This window comes from Argopecten irradians, chromosome 6 (assembly GCF_041381155.1).
Source record: "Argopecten irradians isolate NY chromosome 6, Ai_NY, whole genome shotgun sequence".
Classification (NCBI taxonomy): domain Eukaryota; kingdom Metazoa; phylum Mollusca; class Bivalvia; order Pectinida; family Pectinidae; genus Argopecten; species Argopecten irradians.
The window spans coordinates 14,014,655-14,033,501 of record NC_091139.1 but is presented as its reverse complement, the minus strand read 5'-3'; the positions used below and the strand labels follow the sequence as shown (position 1 = coordinate 14,033,501).

The following is an 18,847-nucleotide window of genomic DNA, read 5'->3' as shown; positions in this document are numbered from 1 at the left end:
TAAAAATCAAGTATACATAAACAGCTGATTATCATTGACATCAGGGATCCGGTGCTGAAAATGGCCAGCTCGGAAGACATCTTCGGCAAAGAAGACGATAATACATCTTCTGATGCATCAAACGATCAGCACAAATTCAAAGATCCATTGATCAGCGGTCTCGATCCAAGTGACGACGGAGAGGTAAATAAGTACCCGCATCTAGCGCCTAGAATGCGTCATCCCACCTTTGGCTTTGCTACTCTCAGCAAAACACAAATATCGATTAATTTCTGATTTGTGCTTGTGTCATTAACGTTAGTATATCCTACTGTTTTTGTCCCGTTTTGATGATCAAATATTTGTCAATGTTAACTGCGTCGCCTTTTGCATCTCATAATTCTCTGGATTTCTTATTTTCTACAACTTCCAAATACAATAGATAGGTGTTGTTTGTAAAAATTCATGTAACGTTGTTACTAGACCTACATGTAAGTACTATGTAAATCTGAAGTACAGTGAGTAGGCCTATAGCCTATAGATATGTATAAGCCTAATTAGGGCTAGATCTAGCTATAGACATGCCAGTAGTAATAAGATTACACCCTTGTGCACACGGAGTGCACGAGGTTTAGACTACAGGTAGACACGGAGTGCACGAGGTTTAGACTACGGGTAGACACGGAGTGCACGAGGTTTAGACTACAGGTAGACACGGAGTGCACAAGATTTAGACTACAGGTAGACACGGAGTGCACAAGATTTAGACTACAGGTAGACACGGAGTGCACTACGTGTGAACACGGTGTCCACTACAGGTGGACATCGTGTCCAGGTACATTGAGAGCTAGACAGACAAGGTGATGTGTTACAGTTAGGGATCGGGGAAGAATAAGTTCTTCAATTTGAAATAATACATAATTATAATTTTAAGTGTTTATTTTTTTTAATTACAACATTTACAATTTAATGTACAGTATATATAACTATACAATACAATATGTTTTAGTATACATGAATAAAACCTTTTCACTGCAAAAGTAATAAAGATTGATTTATATTCATTAAGTATATGTCTATTTAATATTATATCAGTAGTTTCCATTTCTTATCTTAAATTGTCTATATTACGTTTTCAAAAGTAAATGTTTTATGGGTAAATATATAAATCACTTACATCAAGCATTTTCACAAGCCAAAAACAACTTTGAATTGCAGCAAAAACCAGTCCTAATGTGCTTTTGAGATACTTTTTCTTTTATAATAAGCTATCAATAATACAATCATATACCGGGTAATACATAGCTTCTAAACAAAAAGATTTGGTGCCTATCAATCAGTTGTCTAGCGATAACTTGTAGATCGTCTTTCATTAAAATATATACACTTTTATAATATTTTTCTTGCTATTTTAAGTTCTAAAAGTATTGTACGTAAAAAAAAACTTAATTACATATTCTTTATTAAAAACTGAACGTCTTTAAAAGATCATGCAGAATTAAATCCACTTCAAACTATATGACGTCCTCCACTAATTGGTGGCTAGTCTACCTACAAGTACCCAATTCAGCTTGTTTTGATTCTTAATTACCGGTACACACAATAAGTTTATGATCCCAACCCGGCAAGTTATCTTGATCGTATATTGCGTCATGGTCCAATAATTATAACTTGTCAAACATACAGGTAAGCCACAGTATCCAGCTATACAGGTACCTCAAGGTGACCATCGATAGATGGCCAGAGGGCAGAATCGTTACCTTATGTGTTTGCACGGCTTTATGAGAATGGGGGCAGTATCCTTATATAATATGTGATTTTAGAATTGTTTCTATGGAAGTTTGTTAAGACAAACAAATATACTTTACCGTTTAAAAATCACATAGGTTCATGGGTTTGAAACACATAAGTACCATTCTTATTAGATACATGTACATGCTTGTTGTAGAGCCTGGGTAAACATGTACACCGGTTCCTGGAGAGGGGGGGGGGCGTGAAGTGGAGCTGACGGTAGCTGTACAATGCGTAAATAATGCATGTCTGTCACAACCTTGAATTAACAAATAATACATGTATATATTATAATCAAAATTAATGTAGATTAGGAACTTATTCAACATAGTCATGATAATCAGGTTTCTGATATATGTAAAAAACCAGTGTAAAAAATAAATTAATGAAAAGATATTGGATGAAATATAGTATTCCAATAATCTTGAAATAAATGTTTTAGTTAACTATACACTTGGTATTTAGATTATTTTTAATTTTAATATATAAAGCTTCATTAACAAATAAATTAAAATGCACTACTAGTTAAAACACTAACATATCCCTATTGACTAGCATTGTTGTATAACTGTACGTATTTGTGTGATGACTACAATGTATGTATGTAGAGAGGCTGCCACCTAAGTACATGTACAGCATGCTATAAATGGACCTCCTGGGGCTTCGATAAGGTACTACATGTATATAGGTGTTGTTAGTCTGTGATACACTTGACTGAACATATTGAAGGGTGCCCAAAGAAGGCCCCAGGCCCCTGGTCCCACTCTGGCCAATGTTAGGTAATTTAGATTATCATACCCGTGTGGTTGATGGAACAGTATGAAGTCCAAGTGACCATGGCAACTGCAGTCCTAGCCTAGGGGTCTACCTTTCGAGCAGGCAAATTTAAGTGAACAATATACTACATGTATGGATCATACATTAATATATATATTGTTATCATATAACTCACGCGGTTTGTAAAAGAAGGTCAAAATAAGGATATTGTCAAATTATCAAGGTTTCTAGAATTAAAATAATTATGACAAATTCAGAATCTAATCAACAACTATGAATCTACAGTTTAACTGGGTAGAAGTTGGATTTATTTTGATTCTGTCTGTTTGATTTGTTATCAGACATGTGACCTACATTTTAGCGATCGGTCCTTTGAACATGTACAGTGTTGATGCTCACGAGCAGCCACATGCCCGATAATAAATTTTTGCTTTCTTAAGCCAGTGCTTACAGGTTCCTCAATCGGTTGAGTGTAATAAAGTGTAATTTCTAATGCCGATTTTTAACGTCTATGGACGATTTCTCATTTTCCAATGCTTTGCAACGCGCCAGGTTCCATGTAGCAAATGTATACGTATTATACAAACTATTTCGCGCACCTTGCCGTTTAGAAAACTATATTCCATACATACATAGTTAAACATTTTATGAAGAATTTAATTTGTTTATGTTTATATGTCCTTGCTTTTATTATGCCCATCAATATATTCTTTTTAATCAAAATAATTTGCCGATCAAAATATCTCTTTGGCGACGATTTGCTTATACTAAAAATCTTACTCCACGCAAGGTTCATCACTTTATGCGTACGAAAAAGAATTTCAGCTTTAAACTACTTATCACTAGCTAAGAAAAATAGTTTTTACTGGGAACTATCCATTGATGAGACATAACCAGTATGTGGTGTAACGTACGCAGTTAATCTGCTTTTATAAATTATATAATTAACGTCCTTATTTATAAATTAAATTGTATGATAATATATATTGATACATTTTACTTTAATATGTATCTATTCAAATAAACATTACAGTACGAATGATTTCCAGTAATTAACGGCAATTTTTATGTTGCAATAAATATCATGTTTCTGATCGCAATAACTATTTCTATCTGTCAAAGTCCATATAGACTGCAGAATCAATTCATATTTTCTCATATTTCTGTGGCACATCATCTAGTCTGTCTGTGGTCTAGATGTAGTGAACATTTTACCTGGACACGATACCCACCTGTAGTGGACACCGTGTTCACACGTAGTGCACTCCGTGTCTACCTGTAGTCTAAATCTTGTGCACTCCGTGTCTACCTGTAGTCTAAACCTCGTGCACTCCGTGTCTACCTGTAGTCTAAACCTCGTGCACTCCGTGTCTACCTGTAGTCTAAACCTCGTGCACTCCGTGTCCACTCGTAGTTCACACCGTGTGCACAATGTGTAACCTTTAGTCTACTACCAACTGTATATACATGCCAGTAGTAATAAGATCATGTCGTCGAAAAACTTGGATAGATATTTAACAGGAGAGGACAAAATGTAGCTTCTAGACCGCAGACTCAAACCTAGGACCTCTGAAAACTAGACTGCGGTTCTACCGACTGAAGTAGTTAGCTTGGTCACTAATGATCGCCCCAGTCCAATACCAGTACTACAAATAAAAATTCCTGTCTGACACATTGATAGTTATATTTTGCTGTCTACTGAAAGATATTGATAAAATTGCATTGAGTTTCTTTCAACTATCACCAAATAGAATATATATACTCATTAAGTTGTCTGATGAAAAATAAAAACGGGTATGAACATGACATTATATGTACATGTGTAATGGTTCTGGGTTGGGCCGATGATGAATTGGTAGAACACTCCGACTATAGGGTTTGGAGGGTTCTCGGTTGGAACCATGGTCTTGTCTTGTATTTTTTTGCACCTACTAAATTTGGAGTCTGTGACCAAACACTGTTTTTAGCATTGGTTGTATGCTTAGCGGGGGACGCATATACCCGAACCAGGGCCCAGTTTCATGAACATTCCTTAAAATTAAGGAATCCCTTAACTTAAAATTCTCCATAGGGAAGCATTACAGAATTTAAGGAAGGCTCCTTAACTTAAGATTTTTTCCTTAATTTTTGCAATGCTTTTCTATGGGGAAATTTAACTAAAGGAATTCCTTAAAGTTTCCTTAAAGTTCATGAAACTGGGCCCAGGGTTGTGTGTTAAATCTTTGAGACAAAGGAGTGAGGAGTACTGATTAAGTGTAACTGTTCTGGATCGCCATTGACCAGGCACTTCAACTTATATATAAGGTCTATATAAGTGTGATATATGTCATGCTCATCCTCCTGAGGGGAAAACACATGATTAATGTTTTAAGTAAATTGTCTGTCTCATAATTTATATGCATGTATCCTGGTTTACAGATGGAGAGTCTCAGTTTGGATGCGTCTGGAAAATCTGACCTCAGTGTGTCCCGCAGTTCAAGTCTGATAGCCAACTTAAGTCGCTATGATGATGACCTTGATGATGAGACCCATGACCTTTTTGTTGTGGTTGATGACCCAGAGAAACACACCAGTACAATGGAAGCCTACGTCACATTTAGAATCAACATGAAGGTATAAACATGTACACCACACATGTTTTAAACTTGAATATTTTAGGTCATGGGTTTACTTATAAGGTCCTAACCTTTTTATTAAGATTATATATTCTTTTATTCATTGACTTCAAAGTCCTAGAATTCTTTCCTTTTAAGGATATGTGCATGCACTCTGTCTAGCAAAAAAACCAATGAGAGTTATCTCCTAATAAGGAAATAAATAAATTTATACAGCTATCGATAGATTCATAACATGAACAAATCTTTGAACTCAGCAAATTATGTTTGTAAATGTACTTTCAACTTAATTATTATATAATTCTTTTCATTCATTTCTTTTTTCCATGATTCTTAATTCAAAAAAGTATATGGATTTATTATTTCAACACAGACAACTAGGAGTGAGTTTGATGACAGTGAGTACTCAGTCAGAAGAAGGTATAATGATTTTCTGTGGCTACGACAACGGCTAGAAGAAAATTATCCAACACACCTTGTACCTGTAAGTGTATGATAAAGTTCTTCTTTATATTTTCCATATTTAGTCATTATTTGACAATATATAAATTTAATTTGATACTAATAAAAGATTGCATGCAAGTTACACAATTTTTTGGATTACCTCCCCTTACTTGTTGATTAATATCTAATGTTTTAAGTCTATACAACTTTGTAATTTCAATGAACAATTGACTGTTTTTAACCTTTCAACTTGTAGCCATTGCCAGAAAAGCACAGTCTCCGTCGTTTGGATAGATTCAGTCAGGAGTTCTTACGAGTGCGACAGTCGGCCCTACAAAAGTTCCTAACAAGAATCGCCGATCATCCAGTGTTATCATTTGACACTAATTTCCATGTGTTCCTAACGGCCAAAGCCTGGGTAAGAGTCTGTCATATTAGGTCCACCCTGTATGCACTGTAAAATATGTCTTTTGCATAATAGATTAAAAAACAAACAAACAAAAAGATTTTGTAAAAACAAACAATCTGTTATAATTTCAACAATAAGTAAGTATACAATATTCCACAGACATTAGACTACCACAGAAAATTATCATTAGGCATGGAAATAACCTTTACTGTAATGAGATGGAAATTATCTAGGATGAATTTATATGGTACCAAGTATCAATATGTTTGACGTAGATCAGTTTTAGATCAATATATAATTGATCTTGATCAATATAGGTAAAAGAAAACGGAATGCCTTTATCAAATTCAATCATTTATAAAATACAGAATAATGAGATTTACTGAGTTTTCCTGCTTTATGAACTTGATGAAGTTTAACTATCTTTCAATATATTGGAGTGATATTATACAATTATGGCCCTCTGATACGCCGTCAAGAAAAAAACTCTTTCCATGGAGACAAATTTAGATGTATCCCGACACATAGGGACATACTTATAATTATTTCAATATACATGTACAGAAAAAATTAAATGAAATCCATGAATTTGTTGCAACCACAAGCTATCTAAATCTCTGGTAAAAGAACTTATGAAGATATTTCCCAACAACGTTGCTAAATTTGGCTAGCTTAAAAGAAAAAAAGTAACAGCTGTGCCATTGTTTGTTGATGTTGCAGATTACTTCAACCTCCGGTCATGTGCAGAGTTTCTAAGGGGTTATTTCCCCCATGGGTTATTTCCCTAGGGTTTATTTCCTTCACCTTCCAATCCTGGTGAAATATCTAGCTTATTGAATGTCATCTGATCAATTTTTAGCCGATCAGAACATTCTAAATGAAAGTGAGGTATAATATCATCAGCTATGAGAGGTTCCCCTATATTGTAGTAATCATATTGTGAGTTTAGAAAGGTTGCTCTATTTTCCAGGAATTCCAGGCCCACAAGAAACAGGGATCAGGACTCCTGAGTCGTGTATCTGACTCCATACACAACATCAGTGCTGCCTATATGATGAAGAACCGCTCTCCGGAGTTCACCATGATGCATGAGTATGTCCAGTCATTTGCTGACAAGCTTGGTGTCCTGGACCGGATATCACAAAGGGTATCTAAGGAACAGGGAGGTAATCATATGCAAACACAAGTGACAAATATACACAAGTGACAAACATACACAAGTGACAAATATACACATGTGACAATTTGTTACGGGATAAAGTATTTAGTTCTAGAATCCAAAAAGCTTAAAAAACATACTTGTATCCACTCAATGATGGGAAAACCTGCTTTACTGATATTTATCTGCCTCAACCAACAAAAGATGTCATGGTATTGAACTTGAATATATGATATCTTGTTCTCTGGTATTTTTAGAATTAGGAAATTCTATGGCTGCAGATATACAAAACTTAACACATATCTAACACATAATTGTAGAAATGTTAAAGGAAAGAAAGTATAAAAAGGTATAGAGATGTTAATGAATTGTTTTGTTATTATGGGGTAAATTTCCTCTGTTTAAACATTTAAACTACTTTTCTACGGTTAGCCTAGTTCATTAACATATCCATGCATGTGATGATATGTGACCATGTGTTACAACACACAAAAAACCCAATATTACTTAATTGTAATAACACATGGCATCATATTAAGAGTCTTTTACTTAATGAATGTTACATTATTGTTTGATGTTTCTAGAGTATTTGTTGGAGATGAAGGACTGGGGACCTATCTATACACTCTGGGCTAACTCTGAGGATAACCTGACCACCTCACTGCTGGCCATGTCCAAGGCTGTCGACACAAGCTGTGATGCTCTCAAGGAAGTCGTATGTATTGCTTTTTGCAGTTAACAGCTACAGAACACCTTCCTATTATATACTGACAATAAAATCATTTATCAGGCAACATACTTTAGCCTCATATTAACAGTTCAAGAAAAAAAAAATTGTGTGTTTTTTTTGGCAAGTATGATTATCACAATGGGACTAATTCATGTACTATGTGATACCTGATAACGTATGTGTGGGACTAGTATCATCTTTTAGCATCATTCCATCACCTATCAAAACAAAAGTCATGCTCAAATAAACAATAACAGGTATCACATGGTACATGAAATAGTCCCATCGGTTGATACATTAATGTAGAAAATAATTGCTAAACCAAGATTACTCATGACCATGACTTAATGTTTTGACCTTTGACCCATTAAAAAGAAATGGTTGTTCAGTCTTCGTTTCAAATTGTCAGTGGATGGTATAAATCGTATAAATCAATAATTTTGATGATCACAGATTGAGAGGACAGAAGCCAATTTCTCCCAGCCCCTCAAAGAATACACCCTGTACTGTGATGCGATCAAGGTAAGTCTAAACCATGTGCCTTGATTCTGAAAAAAAACTTGTATGTCTACTATTGTAGTTATTGGTCTGAATATCCCAGCATAAACTACTTTATAATAAATTTCTTTTTAATGTTAAAATGTTTTATCAAGTGATCACTTGATTTTCAAAAGTTAATGTAATTTACCGGTGATATATAAATAAGTATAATAAGTATGTGGTATATAATATAGATGAGTTTTATAACATAAAATATTAACAATACAAAGGAAAGGATGGCTACTCATTTATAGGGACGCTTATTGAAAGAGATGTTATAGTTTACTTATGATGTTTATGTACCGAACGAGTTAACGACAAACTATTTGATGTATATCTAGGCTGTCCTAAGACGTAGAGATGCTATCCAAATGGAGTATGATATGACAATAGAGGAGCTGAGTAAGAAAAAGGATGAAAGAGAACAGGTGAAAGCTCTTTATATACTTAATGCTGGATAGTTTGCTTTGTCTTAAATCATTTTACATATTTTGTTAACAAGGAGAAAGTCAATGGATATATGTGTAATCAAGGATTATACTTCTTTTCAAATTAAGCATTATTTCTATATAACTGATTTCAAATCAGGGAGTATTTTCAATATAACCGATTTCAAATTAAGCAGTATTTTCAATATAACTGATTTCAAATTAAGCAGTATTTTCAATATAACCAATTTCAAATTAAGCAGTATTTTCAATATAACCGATTTCAAATTAAGTGGGTTACGCTGTATTTTATATTGATCAGAATGTAAAAATACAATGTGCTAGATAATTGTAGAGTATATGATTAAGTCTAGGGAGATATAATTGATGGCGTTATTTCAGGTAAAGATTTCAGACCAGACCTACTCCATTGGAGCATTCCTAGGAAAAGATCCCGAGGATGTAAAACAACAAAAACAAGACAAATTAGAACAACAAATTACAGATGTAAGCATTTTGTAATCGGTTTCAACAACCCAAGTACCATGAGGCATAGGGATAGGGCTCAAAAGTGGGAAATTTGCTGTGTAAACTTTGCTGATTATTGCTTTAAATCCTATTTTCATAACACTTGAGTTGATAATAGTAACACCCTTATTACATATAGAGGTGTGCTAATCATTGAAAAGATGGACCCATATTTCACATAAATAAGGCTGGTCAAAATAATTTTTTAAAAAGGGGGAAATTAATTTTTGTCTTTGGTTTAATATTTTTACGTCCTGTTAACACTAGGGTCATTCAAGGATATGAAAGGTTTAGGAGGCAAAGGAAAGCCTCAGTTACTTGAGAAAAACTGTTCACCAGCAGTCAGTAACTGGCAACTGTCTCGCATGAGATTTGACCCATAGGTGGAGGGTTTGTGGTAACAAGTATCAGAACATCTTAACCTCTCAGTCACTGCAGTCCATATATGTTAGATAGGCTAGTTTTCAATAAGATTAGATAGGAGATTAGGTACTATATTTCCACAAGGGAAGAACACTGATGATGAAGTTCTCTACACTCTCTTCTAGCTCACCACTCAGATGGAGTCTCTAAACGATAAAACGGCTTGTGCTGATGCTGACCTCCGTGTGGACATGGAGCGGTGGCACAAAAACAAACAACGCGACCTCAAGGAGCTCTTCATCAACCTAGCAGACAGGCAAATAGCATACTACGAAAGGGTAGGTATAAAATAGCATACTACGAATGGGTAGGTATAAAATGGCGTACTAAGAAAGGGTAGGTATAAAATAGCATACTACGAATGGGTAGGTATAAAATAGCATACTACGAAAGGATAGGTATAAAATAGCATACTACGAAAGGGTAGGTATAAAATAGCATACTATGAAAGGGTAGGTATGAAATAGCATACTACGTACGGGTAGGTATAAAATAGCATACTACGAACCGGTAGGTATAAAAATCGCTTACTACGAAAGGGTAGGTATAAAAAAGCATTCTACGAACTGGTACGTATAAAATAACATGCTACGAAAGGTTAGGTATAAAATAGCAAACTATGAACTAGTAGGTATAAAAATCGCTTACTACGAAAGGTTAGGTATAAAATAGCATACTACGAAAGGGTAGGTATAAAATAGCATACTACGAAAGGGTAGGTATAAAATAGCATACAAAAAGGTAGGTATAAAATAGCATACTACCAAAGGTAGGTATAAAATAGCATACTACGAAAGGATAGGTATAAAATAGCATACTATGAAAGGGTAGGTATAAAATAGCATACTACGAAAGGATAGGTATAAAATAGCATACTACGAAAGGGTAGGTATAAAATAGCATTCTACGAAATGGTAGTATAAAATAACATGCTACATAAGGTTAGGTATAAAATAGCAAACTATGAATTGGTAGGTATAAAAATCGCTTACTACGAAAGGTTAGATATAAAATAGCATACTACGAAAGGGTAGGTATAAAATAGCATACTACGAAAGGGTAGGTATAAAATAGCATACTACGAAAGGGTAGGTATAAAATAGCATACTAAGAAAGGGTAGGTATAAAAAAGCATACTACGAAAGGGTAGGTATAAAAAAGCATACTACGAAAGGGTAGGTATAAAAAAGCGTACTACGAAAGGGTAGGTATAAATAGAAGACTACAAAAGGATAAGTATCATAACAATATCATACTATAAAAAGACATTAAAAGATTTGTAACTAACACTTTCCGTTTGCAAATTACCAAAAATATAGGGATGGATCAAAGTATATTGCTTGTGTTCATTTTATTTTGTTAAGTTGAAAGTTATTACAAAATGTATTAATAATCAGATGTCTGTACAGTTGTATTTAAAAATCTGGTTCTAATCTCACTTTTACAGTTTTTCTCCATAACTGAATGAGAATCAGTATCTCTATCAGATTTCTGGTAACTGTAAAAATAATATGTTAAGGATTGATCTTCATTTTGATATATATTTTATGGAGTGCGTAAATGAAATTCAATATGTTTTGTTTATATCTCTGTTTAATTTTAGACATAATACAGTTGGTTACTACTGTCACCGTGATTGCAAGGCTAAATAGACTTTGTATGTTATATAAATATAAACTTTATTTATTTTATATTGATTGCAAAACATGTCATATATACATATCACTTTCGATGGCCCGGATGAAAATGTTATGAAACTGTATACACACTCTGACTTTACTTACTAAGATGAGAAAGAGAAAGATGTCAATTTGTGTTCATAAAATCTTTGTGATTCATTCATAGTAAAATTACTGTATTTTGTGTTAATTGTGTTTCATTTCAGTCACTTGCATGTTGGGAAGAAGCTATATGTACAATTCAGGAAAAGAATTTGTTTGCCCCTAAAGAGAAATCCAACCCTGAAACAAGTGAAGAAATTGAGAAAGAAGCAGAGAAAAAGGAAGAGGATTGATGTGAAAAAACTTCAGAATGTTTCTTTTTGGACCAAAATACGCCATAAACATTAGTGTGAAACAGAGTGTCTATGGTAACACAAAGCTTCAAGGGTATAGTGTCGTCATGGTGACGTCACTCGATCAGTGTAATTCCTGCAGATATCTGTCATAATGCATCTCACACATAATATATTCAATGCAGTTTTCATTTCAAACATCAATTTTGTTTTGAAACTAAATACTTTTGTACCATGCATGCCTTGTATTCATGGATATCATTATGGCTGAAAGGACATCTTGATTTGAGAGGAAAATTGGCAACGAACCGAAAAAGATTATACATACATAAAAAGTCAGTTTTGAATGGATATATTTACACACATAGATTTTTTTCTTATTACATGCATTTCAAAAAGAAAACTGTTTTTTAAAGAAGGTGTAGAAAGCTGTAATTTTTCCAGTGTATTAAGTAATATATGGGCATATGCCATCAGTGTTATTTAGATAAAAATTTTAATTGTTTTGTATGAAATCAAAAGATATCTTAAGGTTTTAATTTTGGCTCATCAATGCTCAAGAAAATAAAACAAATATCCCTAAATTTAATAGGTTATGAAAATGTAGTAAAGATCTCACTATGGCTGCCCTACAGATTCTCAACAAAATCAATTGTAGAGGATAAAAAGATGTTAATAGACAGGAAATGTTAGATAATAGACTTGAGGCTATAATGTAGGTTCTTGACTCTGATATCTCGAAACAAAAAAGTGCAGACTGAACTCATTATGTAACTTGAGTAAAAAAAATTACTTCCATTTTGACTTACCAGAGTAAGTTTGTTTTGAGAAATTGGGATCCGTACAGGTTGTTATGATAGATTATGAATATATTATTGACTTTGTAGACTGGTTGTGTGTTTTTATCTTTATTTATTATTGCTGTAGTACTTTCTTGTCAACCTTTCATATTTTACAGACCAAAATTAATGAAAGCAACTCCATCGCCATCCTCGATACTCCAGGGGTTACCATAACTGACGTTATATCCACCCCTGGACTATCTCACAGTAAAACTGAAGGCAGGTCAGAAGAAAATTTCTGACCAATCACAAGCCTGCAAAAATTTCCTTTGAAGACTACAGAGAGAGTGACGCCTAACTTCAAAGCCACACAGTCAACCACAGTGTACCCTTATACGACTCTTTTGATGTACATCAAAGGACTAAATTACCTGTTCTTTCCGGTTGCCTCCAGTTTTGCTATGAGATAGTCCAGGGGTGTAGAGATCGTATGTGATCGGAACCCCTGGAATATCGAGAATGCTCCATCGCATTTACAAATGTATAAATATTACTTCCGAGATATTTCACAATCTACCTACCTGGGCTCATTTTCATAAACAATCCTTAAAGTTAAGAATTTTTTAACTTAAAATTCTCCATAGAAAAGCATTCCTTTAGTATAAAGAAAAAAACCTTAAAACGACTAATACTTAATAGATTTCACTGTTGAATGATTTTTACAACTTTTTTATCAAACCTCTTAGGTTTTCCATCGATTATTGAAGAAAAAGAGAAATAAAAGTTCAATCAGTTATCACACATACATTTTTACATAGTTAATGAGTATTCCTTAAGATCTGTAATGCTTTCCTATGGAGAAGTTTGAGTACAAATGTAATTGGTTTCTAAAGGAGGTATGTTTGTGAAACTAGGTCATGGTGATGCAGGTATTATGTAATAGGCTATCTTAGAACCCTTTTTTGTTTGCTGTTTATCTCCCGAACTATAGTATTAATTAATCCTAGACATCCTTCTCTGTTTAAAAAAAAATGATTGAGTGAATTAAAAGTGAAAAAATGGCCCTTATATATTCATATATTACATTTTAAAAAGCTTCCATTTTCATAGTTGCAAGGATTGAAATCGAAATGTTGTTTCTTTCCCAGAAATTAGCATGGTGTGTTACAGAACCAATGAGGGAGCGCTGAGTTGTTACATAAAATACATCAACGGCAAGTGTTTAACATTCGGTGTTTATATATAAAAGTGTTTACAAGCATTTATTAACATTTTTGTTTAACAAATACAAGAAATACTCATAATGCTGAAGATGTATTGGTTTGGTTGTGGAATAATTTGTATATATAACATAAATTCTACGCGATTTATGGGGATTAAAGATTCTGTAGTCAAATTATTTTTTAGTTACAGCTGATGAATCTAATAGATTAATTAACAACCGTGGACATATTAATCAGGAGATTACTAGTGTTAACAGGGCTTTATCTTTTACAGAAATGGCATTATATGATAGTGATAATTTTTTTTCTTCGCCTATAAATTTTTTCCTCATCATGAGTAAAGATTATTACTGCTAGATTATAGTCGACTTAATGGACCACTATAATGTCATATCTCCTATAATTCATATGATATCAATAAAATAAATATCTTTTCGTGCATGATTATATACAACTGTTTGAAATCCAGGTCACGGTGACCTATTATCTGAACACTCTGCTTGAATTGTTCAAATGGAGCAGGATTATATATGAATCATCTGCAGCCATTAATTACCATACTCAATTTCAGCAATTCTTAGTGCAATGATTTTGTTTTATTTGTCATTGTGTATTGTTAAAGGAGGCATTTCTGTGCTATTGTCATCAATAATATTTGATAGAGAGCAGATTGATTTATTTTTCTTGTTTGACCCATTTTACCAGTGTACTTTACAGTGAATTTAGACATACAACTAGTCTGTATATATATGACCTGATTGATGATGTGCCTGGCATTTAATTCCTTATGTAAACATCATCTATGAGAAACAATAACTCATTCACCCCTGAAAATTCATAATGAACTCTCCCAGCCTTTGTTATAGAAGAGATCCAATGTGTCCTCAGGGGTGAATAAGCTAATATGTGTGTTTCTATTAGATTAGTTAGCATCCCATTTGTAAAATATGCATCCTATCTAGTTCTTTTCATGCCCTGCCCCCAATTTTATTTTGCACTCTATCTCATTGTACAAAATACTTTTGATCGTCCTTGATGCTTATCATACGAAATGTTGCGGTAAGTGCTAAGATGTTTTTGTATCTCGACAAATGAAGACCCTGTTTCATTCACAGTATTTTATTGATCATAGCTAAACTTGTTACCATTCTAACTTTAAGTGTAGCCCACAGTTTTACCACAGCTCTGCTGACTTTGAGATAATGAGCTGATTTGGATTTTACACTATAAATTGGCAATATAACATACAATGATAACTGATCTCATTTACATATGTGTGAGCTTCGTTAATCCCAACAGGTTTTCAGTCTTCAATGGTCAAATGGTGATGTGTTGTATTCACATCAAGTTCTGTCTGATAAATGCTGAGTTCAAACTATGATACCTTTTCAGGGATTTTCTAAGGAAGATATCCAGATTAACGGAGCTCAACAGTGATTTTGAATTATATAATTTATTATGTAAATCTAGAGCTTGAAGAAGAATATACTTTGTATTTTAGTGGCTTTGTATGTAAAGGCATAGCCTGTCAGTATTAGTGGATTTGTGCAATTAATTTTTGTTGAATACATTATGAAAAAAAGTACTGTAGCTGTTGAATATTCATGTGTACATTGATGCCTGTCTAAACTGACTAACTGTATAATACAACCTGTTGGTCACAGAATATTGGGAAAGGGAGACAACCTAGTGTACTCTTTTACTCAGATGTAGCAGAGACAACCCAATGACAGGTTACATGATAGGGGAGACAACCTAGTTATCTCATAACACATGAGAAGGGTAGAAAACCATCAGGTATTTAAACTTTGTTACATAATCCTGTATGTCATATAACATAGGAAAAGGGGAGACAATCTATGGTTTATTACATAGGAAAAGGGGAGACAATATATATGCCAGGTTACATAGAAAAAGGGGAGACAATCTGTACTCTAGAGGCCAACTTGATTATTGCATTCTTGTAAGAAGAGAAGTTTTTGTAGAAGATCTTCCATCATATAATATATGGCAAAGCTTACAGAAGCAGAGGAGATACAAATTTAATGATCAGAGTTTATATTCACAGGAGTTTGACCTTCTGTCATAATATATAGCTACATATATATAAAAAAATACCCCTAATATAGTATATGTTATTGACAGAATGTCAAACTCCTATGTTATATTCTAGAAGTAGTGAAGGCAAATTGAGTTAGGTTCAGTTTACATTGGAAAAGAGGAGAGAAACTGTTGGCTCTAAATGTGTATCCACATTCACATCAAATAGGGTCATGTACATGTATCTAGTAATATGGTGTTGGGCTTATCAACAGGTTGGTGTACTCAGATGTCAGATTAGACAGGGTCGACTGTACTTAATGAGAGAATTTTACCAGTAATGTTTGTTAGTAAATGAGAGATTTATACGTGTTGTTTGTTGTAGTATAGAGGGTTTGTTACATACGTATGTCTATCACTCTTACAGAATTTCTGCCAAATGTCAACTAAACTATCATTATATCATAATCAAAGTAAATCAAACACACATTTTCTATATACATCACCTTTATAAAAATTGTTAAATCACATGAATCATGGATTTATTGTAAAACAGATTTAGGATACCAAGTATTTCATCAGTTTTATAAATATCACAAGATTTGTTTTTATAACTACATGTGTATAACATGTATTATGTTGGTTGTCTCAGTATGTACCGTATTCGACCCAATAAGCGCCCATGTCCCTATAAGCGCCCCTCCCCCTTTTGAGGCCTCAATTGCAATTGCCCAGACATAAATAAGGACCAAAACTACATAAAACGGTATAAATTTGCAATAATTTTGACTTATTAGCACTTTTTCATTTTTATGAAATTTTTAAGCGCCCTGGGCGCTTATTGGGTCGAATACGGCAACTAGCATCAGTAGTTTGTATTCATTGATCATGTAGAGTTATTACTGTTTGGTCTTGTTGTCATTAGTTTATTCCTATTGATAATTGATAAGTAGAATTTTACTCTTTTTCTGTGCAATGGAGAGTTTGCTGTTACTATCATATGATTAACAATCTACCTAAAGGTCTTGTCTAATTTATCTACCAAGTTATGTATATAAACTCCACACTCAATTCATTTTACATTGAGTCCGAAACAAGTTATACAAATCAATTTAGCGCCTGGATATAAAAGTGCTCAATTGATGTTAGTGTGGGAGATAACTCAACTCACCTGATCAGGCTAGTGACCCCTGACCTTCCTAATCACCTCAGTAACGGGGATCGAACTTAGGCCGACAGAGTCCAAGGCAAATGGTACACCACCAGGCAACATGCAGTGATCTTACTGTTATATACCTTATTAAGATTGTTTATGATGTAAGAAACAAGCACCTGTTATATGCTACTAATGATTACATAATGTCAGTAATTTTATTGTATTTTTTTTTCACTTGATGAATATGTCAAATATGATAATCGCCAATTATTTAATACCGTTTCTTCCTTTGAACAAGCGTTAATCAATATTACTTTGTATGATCGAGGATATTTGTTAAATCAAATACTTCTTAAAAATAAAATGAGTTAATTTGAAAATGAAATTAAACATTTTTAAAAATTTTAAATTTTATTTATTTGCTGGACAGACATTTGCAGACTTATTTATTGATGTCTAATTTATACATATATTTTAATTATTTTTTTGTCATTGTATGTAAATGAACTCTGACTGTATTTGTCTTGTGTACATAGTGTACAGATATCTTAGCGACATCAGAAAACAACAAAACCACCCTATATATATATAAAATCACATTGTTCATCTGTCATTGTTATTAACATTCCAGGAATTTTCATGTTGTGCTGTTTTTCATAGTAGAGCAAAAGTGTAACAATATTCACAAATTTACATTTTTGCATCTTTCTTTTTTAGAATAAATTTTCCTGCTTGGAGAAGGAAAAAATACACAAGATCAATCCTTATATTGGAAGTTTTTAAAAAATTGAAAATTTTGTACCCATATCCAACACATGTACATGTACATGGGGATTTGAAATGCTTCACCTGGAGAGTGCACCGTCAATGGAATTTGATAAACTATAATTGTGAAACAAGATATAGTAACCTATAAATCAGGAATAGACTATAGGCATGATGGTGTAGAATCTAGTAGGATGTGATTTCTTTACAATTTGCTTTATGTTTGATCTGTGATATACAATGTAAAATTACATGGCTACCGTAAATAAATGATGGAAATACCTCAGGATTTCGAAGTGGTTTATTTTAGTTACTGTAAACTGCTTTATTTCGGGATGAGCAATATTTCCTATCTTTGTCATTTCCAGCATAATCGCTAATTCAGTCTAAACTCATTATCTCAAACTCGTTTGACTCGAAATTCCGGATGATTCGAATTAATTTTGAAGTCCCGTTTTTTTCTCTTCTTTGTATATGAATTTAAGATCGGATGACTTGAAATTCCGGTTATTCCTGGTCCTTAAAACGGAAATTCAGCGAAAAAAAGTGGACATCTCAAATTTAATTTCAGTCAAAATTTCAAATAAAAAAAATCAAAATCAATTACGTAAATATACAATGTTTACAAATAATGGGAATTCACCTACAGTTTGTCGTAACGCTTGTTTTTATTTTTTCAATTACTACATTTCGTATAAGTTTGTTGTATGAACCACTGAAGTCAGTATACCACCTATGGGAAATCAGGGTGCATGTCTATTTCCGTGACAATCATATTATCGTAATTCAAGTTTTGCATTAGAAAATTCCAAAAACATCTGAAAACATGTAACCAAAGTGATTTAATACAAATCTTATCAGTTGGAAAATCATGTTATATGCTGATCACAGTAATAGGCATGTACCCGGCTGTAATAGTCATCAGATAAGGATTTTTAAAAAACATGTTCTGTTCAAACCTAATTACATTACATTTGAGTCGAATTCCGGATGAGTCAAATTATTTTTGTTGGTCCGTTGAATTTTGAGATAACGAGTTTCGAC

At 33.4% G+C, this 18,847-nt stretch overlaps 1 protein-coding gene across 1 annotated transcript; it reads left to right on the top strand.

The window, feature by feature from the left end:
- The first annotated feature begins 38 nt into the window (after nt 1-38).
- On the top strand, nt 39-15,933 carry LOC138325067 (sorting nexin-30-like). Its single transcript, XM_069270447.1, has 11 exons — nt 39-183; nt 4,966-5,160; nt 5,536-5,646; nt 5,863-6,024; nt 6,986-7,181; nt 7,759-7,889; nt 8,358-8,426; nt 8,786-8,872; nt 9,275-9,379; nt 9,949-10,101; nt 11,709-15,933. The coding sequence occupies exons 1-11, from the start codon at nt 61-63 to the stop codon at nt 11,835-11,837; spliced, it is 1,461 nt and encodes a 486-aa protein (XP_069126548.1). The 5' UTR covers nt 39-60; the 3' UTR covers nt 11,838-15,933.
- Nucleotides 15,934-18,847: the final 2,914 nt, after the last annotated feature.

Excerpts from the sequence above, each read along its gene's own strand:
- LOC138325067 (XM_069270447.1), top strand. The coding sequence starts at position 61 with ATGGCCAGCTCGGAAGACATCTTCGGCAAAGAAGACGATAATACATCT. Across the intron at positions 8,427-8,785 it reads TGTACTGTGATGCGATCAAG|GCTGTCCTAAGACGTAGAGA; the intron begins GTAAGTCTAAAC and ends ATGTATATCTAG. Across the intron at positions 10,102-11,708 it reads AAATAGCATACTACGAAAGG|TCACTTGCATGTTGGGAAGA; the intron begins GTAGGTATAAAA and ends GTTTCATTTCAG.